Here is a 13,989-nt window from a genome sequence, read left to right on the forward strand (position 1 = left end):
TCTCAGCTTTTCCCAGTGTTGGCATAAGGTTTTCTCTCTGGTATCAGCTAGTCAGTTACCTAACTTGTCCATCTGCTTTCCCATTTCCAAAATTATGTTGTTGCTGCCTCCTCTTCTGTTCCTTTTATGGGCTTATGTCTTTTTAAAAATAAGCTCATCACTATAGCTTTAGTGAGTTTTTTAGGGATCAAAATTAAACTTGTATGTTCAATCTACCATCTTAACCCTGAGGGGAATTTCTGTCTTAATTGTGTGTGTGTGTGAATGTGTGTGTGCATGTGTGTGTGCATGCATGTGCTGGGTCATGTTAAATGTATTTCTTATTGTGGTTAGAAATAAAAAAAAAATTGGAAGCTGCTAGGCAATGCCAACAACACAGTAGTTAAGTCCAGTTAAAGATTAGCTATAATTTCTCTTTATTATGAAAGTCTTCCATGGAGCTAAAGGAGTTTTAAAGGCAGGTAGGGCCATGTTTTCAGAATGTGCTATTCACAGGATACTCTAGATATAACTCTGTTTAGGAGTGGGGGAAAAAGGTAAGCTGCACTTCCTCTGGTAATGTATTTGAATGTACCTCTTCATTTCTGATGTGGGTACTAGGACTATTCTGGGTCCCAAATTTTCTGTTCCATGTCAAGAATGTCATAACACCAAAAAATAAAATACACAGCAAGCACAGCTAATTATGTAATCTTCAGTTGTGCTAGCAAGATTTGCTATATAAATTACATCTACTCCAGTTAAAAAAATACACAGAAAAATGCAATTAGTTGTTCAAAATATTAAAGTTAGGGGCGCCTGGGTGGCTCAGTTAGTTAAGCATCTGCCTTTGGCTCAAGTCATGATCCCAAGGTCCTGAGTCATTGAGCTCCCTGCTCGGCAGAAAGCCTGCTTCTCCCTCTCCCTGTGCTTGCCACTCCCCCTGCTTGTGCTCTCTCTGTTAAATAAATAAATAAAATCTTTTAAAATATATTAAAATTAGATTTTTTTTTTTTTTTAGATTTTGTTTATTTATTCATGAGAGACACACAGAGAGAGAGAGGCAGAGACACAGGCAGAGGCAGAAGCAGGCCCCATGCAGGGAGGCCAACATGGGACTTGATCCCGGGTCTCCAGGATCATACCCCGGGCTGAAGGCAGCGCCAAACTGCTGGGCCATTGGGGCTGCCCTAAAGTTAGATCTTTAACCAGAGCATTGCCTTAAAAATTCAAGAGGATATTTTATTTTGAAATCAATGTATGCTGTAGATATGTATACTTGGACTTTTTTCAATAAAAATACATTTTTGGTTTTTCAGAATTTTTTTCAAATACTATATCATTTTAATTCTACAACTTAGGAAAAATTAGTGGGAATATATTCACAGATACATGAAAAATGTCCTTGTAACATTATTTTTTTATTTCTACTGGAATTCAGTGAGACGGTTTCTGAATCCTTAATAAAAACTCATTTTTAAGTTATTTACTCCAAATCTCCTAAAATTCAGAATTGAGTAAAAATGACCACATGACTGAAATTTCACAATGTGTCCCTACAATATAAGCAAAATAAGATACTGGGATAAAGGCCACATTTGGAGAAGCACAAAAGAGTAAATATCCAAAAGTGACATATGAAGTTACACTATGTCTCACTGTAATATAATTACATTTCCATTAAAGTTACATTGTTCCTGAAGAGAAAAATAAGTCTGGATTGCTTTCTTTATTATATTAGTATGGATGATTTAGATAGCTAGAGAGAGATCCCTCTTGCTTATTGTACTGATGTTAAAATTTGTTCTACTATTGACTAATTATTAATTTATAGACCCAATTATTTAAAGTGAACCTACAAGCAGGCAGCATTCCACCTAAAAATAAAAGTGCAATGGGTGATGTTCACTCAACAAATATTCCCTGAGTTTTACTATAGAAGTTATTTCTTCTTTTACTTGAAACTTATTTTGCCTCTTAAATATCTTCATGGACTGGGAGAAAATCCTATTTTATTTTATTTTTTAAATTATTTTTTTTAATTTTTTTATTTATTTATGATAGTCACACAGAGAGAGAGAGAGAGAGAGGCAGAGACACAGGCAGAGGGAGAAGCAGGCTCCATGCACCAGGAGCCCGATGTGGGATTCGATCCCGGGTCTCCAGGATCGCGCCCTGGGCCAAAGGCAGGCGCCAAACCACTGCACCACCCAGGGATCCCCTTATTTTTTAAATTAAAGTATAGCTGGGGGATCTGGGTGGCACAGTCAGTTAAACATCTGACTCGGTTTTGGCTCAGGTCAAAGCCCCTAAGGTGGAGCCCCACAGCGTGGAGACTGCTTGAGAGTCTCTCTCCCTCTCTCCTCCTCCTGCTCATGTGCATGCACTCTCTCTCCTGTTCTCTTCTCTCTCTCTCTCCCCCACCCTTCAAATAAACAAATCTTTAAAAAATAAAAATTATAGTTGACACAGAGTGTTACATTAGTTTCAGATGTACAACATGGTGATTCCTATTGGTGTTTTGTTAGGAACTACATTAAATCTGTACATTGCTTTGGGTAGTATAGACATTTTCACAATATTTGTTCTTCCAATCCATGAGCATCTTTCCATTTGTTTTGTGTCATCTTCAATTTCTTTCATCAATTTTATAGTTTTCAGAGTACAGATCTTTCATCTCTTTGGTTAAGTTTATTCCTAAGTATTTTATTATTTTTGGTGCAACTTTTTTTTTTGTCTGAATGCTGTGCCTAAGGACTTCCAGTACTATGTTGAATAAAAGTGGTTTAGAGTGGATACCCTTGTCTTGTTCCTGATCTTTAAAAAAGCTCTCAATTTTTCATCTTCAAGTATGATGTTAGCTTGCGTTTTTCATATATGCCTAAAAAAAATCTTATTTTAAAATCCTGTAAAAATTACAGGGCGGCCCGGGTGGCACAGTGGTTTAGCACCTGCCTCCAGCCCAGGGCCTGATCCTGGAGACCCAGGATCGAGTCCTGCATCGGGCTCCCTGCATGGAACCTGCTTCTCCCTCTGCCTGTGTCTCTACCTTTTTCTGTGTGTCTCTCATGAATAAATAAATAAATATTTTTTAAAAATAAATAAATAAAATAAAATCCTGTAAAAATTAAACATTATGAGAATGGATTTTTTTTATGGTAGGATCTCAAAGTATACCTAGTCATGAAAAATCACACACACAAAAAGAAAAAAACAGTACAGTACAAGAGAAAACAAGGAGGCCAAAATCCAGAGGTTAGTTATTAAGTTATACTTTGTAATCAGTAATATAGATGGCCAGAGACAGGGGACCTCTCTTACCCTGTTGGTTCTCTTATTAAATATTAGCATCCTCCTCCTCTAGATGTTAAAGATACATCAGAGAACAAGATCCTGGTCTTTGTAGATTTTACATCCTAGTAGGGAAAACAAATAATAAACACCAACAAATAAATTGTTTGTTTATAAGAGGATGAGTGTTGTGAAAAAAGGAAAAAGGAGGGAAAGGTAAGGGACACAGATTGGTGGAATAGAGAGGTAAGTAACCTTACATAGGGTGGTCCAGGTAGTTCTAAAGAACTGACACTGAGCAGAGAACCAAAGCAGCAGAAGAGCCTCCAGGCTTTCTGGAGAGGATTCCTCAAACTTAGCCCTAAGGAGAGGTGCCTGGCTCCTTTAAGGAGCAATTAGGAGGGCTGGGACAGAGAAGACAAGCCTGGAGGGAAAAGAGCCAAGGGAAAAATGGAGGGGAAATGGGTCAGACTAGAAGGGGTGGTGGGAGGAGGAATGGAGGACAGACATACAGGGCCTTGCAACCCTAGTAAAGACTTAGGCTTTTATCCTGGAAAAAGTAGGGAGCCATTGGAGACTTGCACACAGAAAGACATGATCTCAATTTTTAAATGATTGCTCTGCCCTTAATAATCTTATCTCTTAAAAAAAATCTTATCTCTTAGGCAGGTGATTTAACAGTTTCCTCATATGTCAAATGAGCCTAACATTTCCAAACTGGCAGTATTCTATTTTATTTATTTTTTATTTTTTTATTTATGATAGTCCCAGAGAGAGAGAGAGAGAGAGAGAGAGAGAGGCAGAGACACAGGCAGAGGGAGAAGCAGGCTCCATGCACCGGGAGCCCGACGTGGGATTCGATCCCGGGTCTCCAGGATCGCGCCCTGGGCCAAAGGCAGGCGCCAAACCGCTGCGCCACCCAGGGATCCCCAGTATTCTATTTTAAATTACAATTTGTATCAACCACCTCACATCCAAGGACTGAGTGAATTACAGCTATCGTTACATCCAAGGACTGAGTGAATTACAGCTATCGTTAATAAAATAAAGAGCCCATGCCTCCGGGCCACAAAGGGCCCAAGGCAAAGGCCCTGAACTCATCCATCTCTGAACACAAAGGTGAGAGACTGGAGCCATCATGACCTCTCAGCTGACAACTTCTTTGGTGAAGACACTTGTCTCTCAATTTAGGGAGATGATTCACCAAGTAAACAAGAACACAGTGAAGAGCCGTCTACCCAACCACCAAGTTTTAAAATCCTAAATGCAGATATTATTCAACAGGGACTGGGATTCCTGGGTGGCGTAGCGGTTTGGCGCCTGCCTTTGGCCCAGGGCGCGATCCGGGATCGAATCCCACGTCGGGCTCCCGGTGCATGGAGCCTGCTTCTCCTTCTGCCTGTGTCTGCCTCTCTCCCTCTCTCTGTGACTATCATAAGTAAATTAAAAGAAAAAAAAAAACAGGGACTACTGTCATGGAGCCGGGGGAAATATTTTGTGAAGCAAACATTCATTGAGTGTCTTCTCTGCACCACGGAGTATTTTAGCAGACATACATGGATGAGAAGATACATCATGGTAGCCAGATACATAAATGAAATACATGGTCCCTGCCCTCACAGAGTTTACCATCTAACAAAAAAAGGGGCTTGTAAACAACTGAGTATAATCCTATGTAGTAACAGTCTTGGAGATACGTGTTCACAGCAAAGAAAGACAGGGCTGAGTCAGTGCCGGGGATCAGACTGCATTTCATGGAGGTGGTAAACTCTTGAAGGGCTTGTAATTGCAGAGCTGGATCTGAGACTCTCAGCTTTGTCATGCTTCCCTCTATAGCTCATACTCTTTGCTTTAGATAACTCAAAATATGAGTAATTGCTAAACTTCAAATAAAATTCTAGTTTTCAAAATGGCACAAAACTTACATGCGTGCTGAAATGTAAATGGTTTGTCCTAAATATTCTGATGTTCTCCCTGAGGGAAGAAGGCCACCTTGCTTTTGTGGTGTCCTACACTTAATATAATCTCTCGACTACAAAACTCAACAGAGGTTGAGTTGCTAATCACCCTCCCCCAACCCAAGAAAAGGAGAGGAGAGTGGATGGGGGTTGTAGACAGTACCTCAAGAAACTTTTAGGAGCTGAGCATGGAATGGAAAGACTATAATGAGGTGAGGTTGAACAAGGACCTCTGAGCTGTGCAAATAAAGTTCCCTGGCATGGCAACCAGAGATGTCCAACTTGCAATCTGGGTTGACAAATTGACTTTGACATTAAACATCAGATAATGCAGAGGAAAAGAGAGTGGAAGGGAATAAGCCAAAATTTAATAGCATTTCCCTTAGTGTTAAAACTCTAAACATACTCTTCTCCTTCTTTATGATGTAATTGAAAAGTCAAAGTTTCTATAGTTAGCATGTACTACTATTATAATGAGAGAAAAACAAACTTTAAAAAAGTATTTGAAAAGAAAAAAAAAACTAGAAAAAAATGTATATTATCAGTAGTATTTTTCTAGGTTCCTTATTAGTACCTTGAGAACCCAGTACCTCTTGTTGATGACTTAGCAGCATCTGACAGAGAAACAATAAAGAAGGCCCTAGCCAAGGACATAGTGAAATGAAATCACACTCTACAGCAGGGCCCAAGCAGTTATTCTAAACTCTAGCTGTATTAAAGAAATTGCCTTTGGACTAGCACATGGCTAAAATGGAATGTCTAATTTTAGGATGATATTTAAGGTGTTGGGAAATGTTCATGGGGGAGGGTAATTGAAATACAACCAGCCACAGAAGGAAGGAACCCTTGCAAAATAAATTATAATTCATAACATAAAGTAATAAATTAGCTATCATCACCATGAATAGTGACCATTTTAAGTGTGTGCCCTATAGCATAATGGAAATAGAATCATAATATGCTTCATTTAAATTCCCAAAATAAAAATATATTGTGAACTTCTAGCCCTCACACTTTTACTGTAAGAATTACATTGTAATAGTGATTTCCTTTAAGTTCTGGAACTTGGGAAGATTTTTTTCCTTCACTCTTGTTGTTTTTATATTTTCTAAATACTCTATTTCAAAAAGCATATAATATTTTTGTGATAGAAAAACATCTTTAGGGATCCTGGGTGGCTCAGTGGTTCAGTATGTGCCTTCAGCCCAGAGTGTGATCCCAGGGTCCTTGGATTGAGTCCCGTGTAGGGTTTCCCGCATTCTCCCTCTGCCTTTGTCTCTGCCTCTCTCTCTCTGTGTCTCTCATGAATAAATAAATAAAATCTTAAAAAAAAAAGAAAGAAAAATATCTTTAAATTTCTTATGAAATTTCAAAAGTAATATAAATCATTTATAGTTTCAAACCCAGTACAGCTAATTTTATTTTTATATATTCTGTTCTAGCTGGTTTTCTTTTTATATATTATCATACATAGTTATAATCAACATGAATATTTATTTCACATTTTAATCTTACTGAACATTCAAAAATAAATACTTTCTTATTATTATATACTACTCATAATTATCTTTTTTATAGCTGTGTAGTACACCATTATGGTCAAATACTGTAATTTACCATAATTTATAGTTTCCTACTTTGAGACATTGAAATTTCTACAACTATTTCTCTACAATGGGCAAAAATGCAGTTAACATTATTGCATTAATAAAAAAATTATTGCATTAAGCTGCCTTTATTTCCTTTTTGAAATTATTTTCCCAAGAAAATTTCTCTGATATAAAGTTATAAGATTGCTGATTAAAAAATTTTGTCCAATTTACATCGTCACTAGCAATGTCAGAGTACACCAGATTTATCTCAATTTTTTTAATATTAACTATTATTATTTTGCTAATTAAATTGATTTAAGTCCATACTTTCACATAACTTTATATTTTTTTTATTTCTAGTTAGATTAAATAGTTTTTTGTCATTTTTGATACCAGTGGTCTCTTCCGATTTATAGTTTGGATTGTGATCCATTCAAATAAGCTCCTTATGTATTATAAATATTAAGCCTTTTTATATCCTTCCATTTTCTTCCCAATCAAGCATTTTATTTTGCATTGTAATTTAGTTATTTCAGGTACTAATGTTCTCTGTATTCATGATCAAACTGTCAGCTGTCCCCTTTATAATTTTTTCTACTGACTCAAACATCAGGGCATTATCATTCCTCTATAGATAAAACAAATGTTTTCTGCTATGTTTTGACAATTTGATTTTATTTTAATCTATGAACATGTAAGCTTCTTGTGCATAAAAACAGTAGTGACTCCTTTCAAAAAAACGGTGCCAAGGTTTATAAAGAGTGAAGTTTTGAGGGCACCTGGGTGGCTCTGTTCAGCAACTGGTTCTTGAATTCGGCTCAGGTCATGATCTCAGGGTCATGAGATTGAGCCCCAAGTGGGGCTTGTTGCTCAGCAGGGAGTCTGCTTGAGGTTCTCTGACTCCCCTTCTCCCTCTGCCCCTTCCTCAGCACATGCATTCTCTCTCTCAAATAAATAAATAAAATATATTTTTTCAAAGAGTGGGCTTTCAGATGACTGAGAATCAAAGCAAGAAGTGGGATTCTGAAAGCTCAGTAAAATGAACTCTTGATCCCAGGGCAGCCCAGGTGCCTCAGCGGTTTAGCACGGCCTTTAGCCTAGGGCGTGATCCTGGAGACCCAGGATTGAGTCCCACATTGGGGTTCCCTGCACGGAGCCTGCTTCTCCCTCTGCCTGGGTCTCTGTGCCTCTGTGTGTGTATGTGTATCTCTCATGAATAAATAAATAAAATATTTTTTTTAAAAAAAGAATTATTGCTCCCTTACTACCAATTTGTCAAGGGTTATTTTTAATTTAATTTTTTTGTTTTTCTATGATGCAATCATTTCCTCTTAATCTTGTGGAGAACCTGTATTGTCTCAAATTGTTCCCATGCAAAATATACTAGTGGTGTCAGGGGAAACATGGAGAATTAGTCCAAAACCAATGGAAGATTAGTCAAACACACTCTTCAGCTCTGGCTGAGAGAAATAATGGAATATCATTTTTCGGCCAAGGTCCAGCCCTCAGTTTCCTCGTGTTATTGGTCCTGAAGGCGTTCTTTGTATTGAGGGCTTTTTTTTTTTTTTTTTAACACTCCTAAGCTGATTCTAACGTGCAGGCAAAGTAGAAAACCACTGTAATCATTTCGTCAAAAAATAGAAAAAGAAATCTAATCCATAAGAGGAGATAATCAAGAGAAAGAACTAGAAACCACTTCTTTTCTCATAACTACCTGAATCTTAATGGCAGAATTTCATAGTGGGAACAGAAAAACGGTCTTTGGATATGGCAGAAGATTCCAGAATGTTCTTTACTTCTTTTCTCTTCATCATCTAAGGCTCATATAGTCTTTTCCAAACTCTGTGAAATATATTTTCCAAAACGTAGGAGAACAAAGTATTTGAAAGCAAATTTTGAACACTGCTAATTAATAGAAAACAGGAGAGGGTTGAGAGTGATAAAGGGTTGTATTTTAAACTTCTTTTTTCTCCAGGCACAGATCTTGCACTGGGGCAGGCTCACCACCTGGGAGGATTGTTTACAGAGAGCAGAACTTTGGGGAGCATCTCACTCTATTGGAATCTTGCTTTTCCTTATTAGGTTTTGTGCAGACCAATGCTCACATGACCTTAGACACCCATAACCTACGTCTCCCAAAATGCAAGGGCAGAGGGGTAGATGTGTGGTTGGAGAGCAGAGAGCCAATGTTGGCTGAAAATGTAGCCCCACCCAGGTGCCTTAAAATTCATTAAGGGTTTTAAGCCTTTAGGAATCATGTGAAAGACATGTAACGTGCTATTAACTTCCCGGGAAAGAAAATAGATATCTCAAGATAGTTATGAAGGAGAAAGACTGCATTTTCCCCATTTTTGTGGCTTTGAAATAAGGAGAAAAATTTCCTAACTAAGCCCTTGCTTTAATATATGCTAGCAAAGATATAGTTCCTATTCATTTGTTCTGACCAAAACTACAAAAAGTATTTTTTTAAGACTAAGAATTTATGTCTTGAACAATCAAGTTATTGATGGTATAATAGTATTCCACAATAAGGTACATTTGGATACGATGCAGTTGGTGACTGACTCCTATATTCTTCCAGCCTGTTCCTAAACAGAATGGCTAGGCTGGGGCTCTTATTGGGGTACAGAACAGGAGCGAGGTAGAGCAGCATCAGGCTGGAAGGAAATCATTTTGGAAGTTCCCAGTTTCATTTACAGTCAGAGTGAACATTACAGTTCTATTATCTTTACATCTGTGCTTAATGTGACAGCACACACTTGCTGATAAAGTTTTCCATTAACCTCATAATTAAAGGATCCTATATTTTTTGTTGTTTACTTGTTTTGGACACACACAATTGTGTTATGGTTGATTGTATGGTATTTTCAAGTAGATAAGTCTTAGGTACAGGCATTGCAGGATCCACCTTCCTGGTAGCCTCTCCAGTGTTCTCCAGTTTTCTGAAATAAAAAATGGGACCATATTAGAAGTGCCTCTCACTAGAGTTCAGATGAGGGAAAGCAGTCACATGCCTCTTTTTTGAAAGATAGCATAAAATACTTTTGCAAAGGGGGTGCCTGGATGACATAGTCAAGTGTCTGACTTTTGATTTAGGTTCAGGTCATGATCTCAAGGTCATGGGATCGAGCCCCATGTCAGGCATGTGCTCAGTGTGGAGTCTGCTTCAGATTCTCTCTCCCTCTCCCTCTGCCCCTCCCCCATGCTCTCACTCTCTTTCTCTCTCTCTCTCTCTCTAAAATAAACAAATCTTTAAAACATTGCTTCTGTAAATCCTGTACCAGGAATTCTTGTAAGTGTGTTATCTGATATTTCCTTTAGGGAGCTAACATTTGGGTATCTCAAAGGGTTCCATAATGGCACCTGGTGACCATCCAACCTATATGTGAGCCCTCTGCATCTCTCACCCCACACACACCCTTCCTGCAACTCCAGGGTAGGTGTATTCCTAAGTCTCCTTTAGGGTATGCACTGGCTTAGCACATGGCCATGGTAAGCACGCTCCCCTGAATACAATTCTCACTCAGTGTTTGGGGTCACTTCACCTGAGACCATGAGAGCCAGTTGCACACAGCCACATGGATGCAAATGTAATACAAGAGAAGGGAATCCAAATGGCAATAAGAGAGAAGAAAGACAAATCTGGAAGGAGGCAGAAGGGAGACTCAAAGTCAGGCAGTGTTGAACAGTGTAGCTCCAAAACCCAACTGCCTAGATTTAAATTCTGGTTCTATCACTTATTCTTCATTTGTACTTGAGCAAGTTTCTTAGCTTTCTGTGCCTTACTTTCATAATCTGTAAAATAGGGGATAATCATGCATACCTCTTGTGGGGTCTTGAAGCAATTAACATTCTTGGCACATAATTATATTTCCCTCAAAGTACTTACTACTATTATTATCATCATCATTACTGTCCTTGAGTGAAGGTTTAGAAACAATGAAGAAAAATTTTCCCCATTGTGTTAGTTTCCTAGGGATGCCATAACAAATGACCATACACTGGGTATCTTGAAACAACAGAAATTTATTCTCTCACAGTTCAAGAAATCAGGGTGACTGAAATCAGGGTTGGTTCCTTCAGGAGTCTTGGAGGAAGAAACCATGCTATGTCTCTCTCAGCTTCTGGTGGTTGCACAAAATTCTTGGTGTTCTTGACCTATAGATGCATCAGTCCAGTCTCTGCTTCCATCTTCGCTTTGTTCCTGTACCTTCTCCTTTTCTATCTTATAAGGACACTTCCATTGGATTTAGGGCCCACCCTAATCCAGTGTGATCTCATCTTGAATCTTACCTTCATTATATCTGTAAAGACCCTTATTCCAAATAAAGTATATTCTAATATTCCAAGTGGACATGAATTTGAGGGCCATACTATGCAGCGTACTATACCAACTGAGAGCAGGTTAGGATTGAATCAGAGGAAGAAACTGCAAACAGTCCCTAGAAGAATGTCATCTAACTTTGAGCCTGTTGTGCACTCAAAGGGCCGGGCTGTGTAGGTGGTCAATCGAATGAAATGGGCCAGCTACCCTCAAGCCCATCCCTGAGTCAAACCAAGTGTCAGATAGAGTTAATATGTGTACTCTCATTTAAACTTTGGCAAGCTTCTCTGAAGAGAAGTTAGAAGAAGCTGGGATAGGCTGCACTGACAAGGCAGCACACGCAGGGAGCTCTTTCCCCTGCTCTTCCCTGACACATTGCATGCCACCGCTGAGCCCACGCTGGAACCCTGAATGCATCCTAACACTGGGGGATGCAATGTAAAGAGCCTCGGGGTACTGGATTTTAGTAACATGCTCTGCAACTCACTCGCTCCACTGACCACTTTGTGGCCTAAGGTAAGATACTAACCTTCTCTGAGCCTCCATCTTGGCTTCAAAAAAAACCAGGCATAATATCACCACTAACTTGTAGAGTAGCTCTAAGTAAGAAAACTAACATTTGCAGAAGCTTCCCTTCAGTGCCTGGCATGAATTTCAAAGAGCAGTTGCTGTTATCTTCATTATTGTGAGGTGGTAGCTCTGTCTCTTCCTCTTACTAGGTTGAGGATAAGAAGGACCAAAAGGACCATAAAGCAGGGCTGTGAGGACCCATCTACATCTCTCCTCATGCCAATCCTTCCAGTCTGGCCTCTGAGTAAACTGAGCAATGACACAGTAAATAGCTTCACTCAATGATACACCAGCTGCAGTCCAAATATAAGCACTGCTTCAGTGAATGGGCTTCTAATAGCCCTTCAGGATTTTGAACCCAACCCAGACAACTCATGGCAAATTCTCTTCTTTTCATGACTTAGGAAATGAACACTGCACAGACCAAAGGCAACAGAAAACAATATTAGTGCTTTAGTGTATCTCAACTTTAAAGAGGCTTAAATAGGATTTGGAAGCTATGTAACTTGTCTCTCATGAGTGTGTTTTTATTACTTTATTTACTTGATTACCAAGGTAATACATGTCCATTGTAGCAATTTTAGAAAATATAGCCAAGGAAAAAGAATAAAATCATTATTAATCCCAGATAGATATATAGATTGTTAAAAAATAATAATTTGTAACATTTCTCAGTCATTGGCCTTCAACATCATTTTTAACAGCTTCCTAATATTCCATTATATAAACATACTAATATTTATTTAACCCACTCACCCATTCCAGAATTTTTTACTTGTTTCCAATATCCTATTTCCAAAAACAAAGCTGCAATGACATGAGTTTATTCTTTATGAATTTTATAAATCTGTATTAATTTGGTATTTATTATAACCCTTCCCCCCTTTTCTAAACTTTGCAATCAACCTGAAAATTAATTTGCTCCATTTATTAGAAACTGATTTTATTTTCCAGTCTGAAAATCTCCTCAGCTTCGGCTGTATTATCTTAAGCAATCTCTCTTCTGAGCTGCCTGTGCCCAGTAACTGATAAGTAGTCAGTGTTCTTGGACATGGCTGCTTACACACTTGTTTGGGGCATGGGGCTAATGGGGTCAATGTCATGGGCTTCAAGCTCTATATTTACAGGCCAGTTAGTTAAGTATCCAAAGACTGTTTGCCTAACTCAAAACAGCTGTTATTTAAATGCTGGCAGTTAGTTTCAAAAGAACTGGGCAAAAGAGCATGGGTGGATCAACACAAATCCATCACCACTACTGGAAAGACAGTGTGTCAACAGCTCCATCTTCCCCATGGAAAACAGCTCAGAAAGGTATTTGTGTCAAATCACATAAAATTAATAAGGTTGTAGAAAACAGGAGAAGGAACAATATTGGGAAAAACAACTGGCTGACCTTATACATCTCTTGATTTATAAGTTTAGTCTCTGAGATCCCCCCTATTCCAATGTGAGACTGATTCAGCAAACATGTGTTAAGTTGCTGGTGGTGGTATTATATAACTGGCAATTTTCTCTTGCAGCTGACACAGCGCTTGGCACTGATGATGTATATGATGAGAAGGGATGCCAGTGTGATGTATCAGTAGAAGACCTCACCCCACCACTTAAAACTGTCATTCGGGCTATCAGGTTGGTGGAAAACCTTTGACAAAATGAGTCAGAGACCTACCTCTGATTATTTGAATTACTATATTGCTAAGTTATTTTTCTTACAGGTAAACTTCCTGAAATAATTAGTTTCTCTGCTTCTATTCATTCACATGCCTATTAAATTCTGAAATATATTTTCTTAATACAAAACTCTACTGTGTTTGGCCCAAAGTGTGTCATAAAAGGAGGCAGGATTTGAAATGGCAGGCCATGCCAGCGAGATTCCATAAGAATTGGCTTGTCCTGAGAATTTGTGGCTTTCAGGACATTTCATATATAGATGCAACTGGATTTTTTTAATTATTTTTATGACTTGATGCTCTGCTCCATGTTCTGTTTCTTTTATCAAAGAAAAATTCCACTGGGTTATTTCAAAACAGGTTCAGTTCTAAAAGGGGGAAACCTAAAGTCCTCTGCAGTGACTTGTTCCTTTCTGGCTGAAATGTAATGTTAAATGGTGATCCTTTGTTTTATTTAAATCCCAGTTAGTTATCATACACGGTAATATTAGTTTCAGGTGTGCAATATAGTGATTCAGCATGTCCATACAACACCTGGTGCTCATCACAAGTGCCCACCTTAATCCCCATCACCTATTTCACCCATCCCCTTACCCACCTCCCCT

The 13,989-nt window shown here is 38.5% G+C and overlaps 1 protein-coding gene across 2 annotated transcripts in view; it reads left to right on the forward strand.

The window, feature by feature from the left end:
* KCNQ5 (potassium voltage-gated channel subfamily Q member 5) overlaps window positions 1–13,989 on the forward strand; it is a 504,327-nt gene that overhangs the window by 463,130 nt on the left and 27,208 nt on the right. For both annotated transcript variants that reach the window (XM_055330921.1, XM_055330922.1), the window contains one exon: window positions 13,235–13,343. In XM_055330921.1, coding sequence (XP_055186896.1) covers window positions 13,235–13,343 — 109 coding nt within the window. The remainder of the gene's footprint in view (window positions 1–13,234; window positions 13,344–13,989) is intronic.

This window comes from Nyctereutes procyonoides, unplaced genomic scaffold (assembly GCF_905146905.1).
Source record: "Nyctereutes procyonoides isolate TBG_1078 unplaced genomic scaffold, NYPRO_anot_genome, whole genome shotgun sequence".
Classification (NCBI taxonomy): Eukaryota; Metazoa; Chordata; class Mammalia; order Carnivora; family Canidae; genus Nyctereutes; species Nyctereutes procyonoides.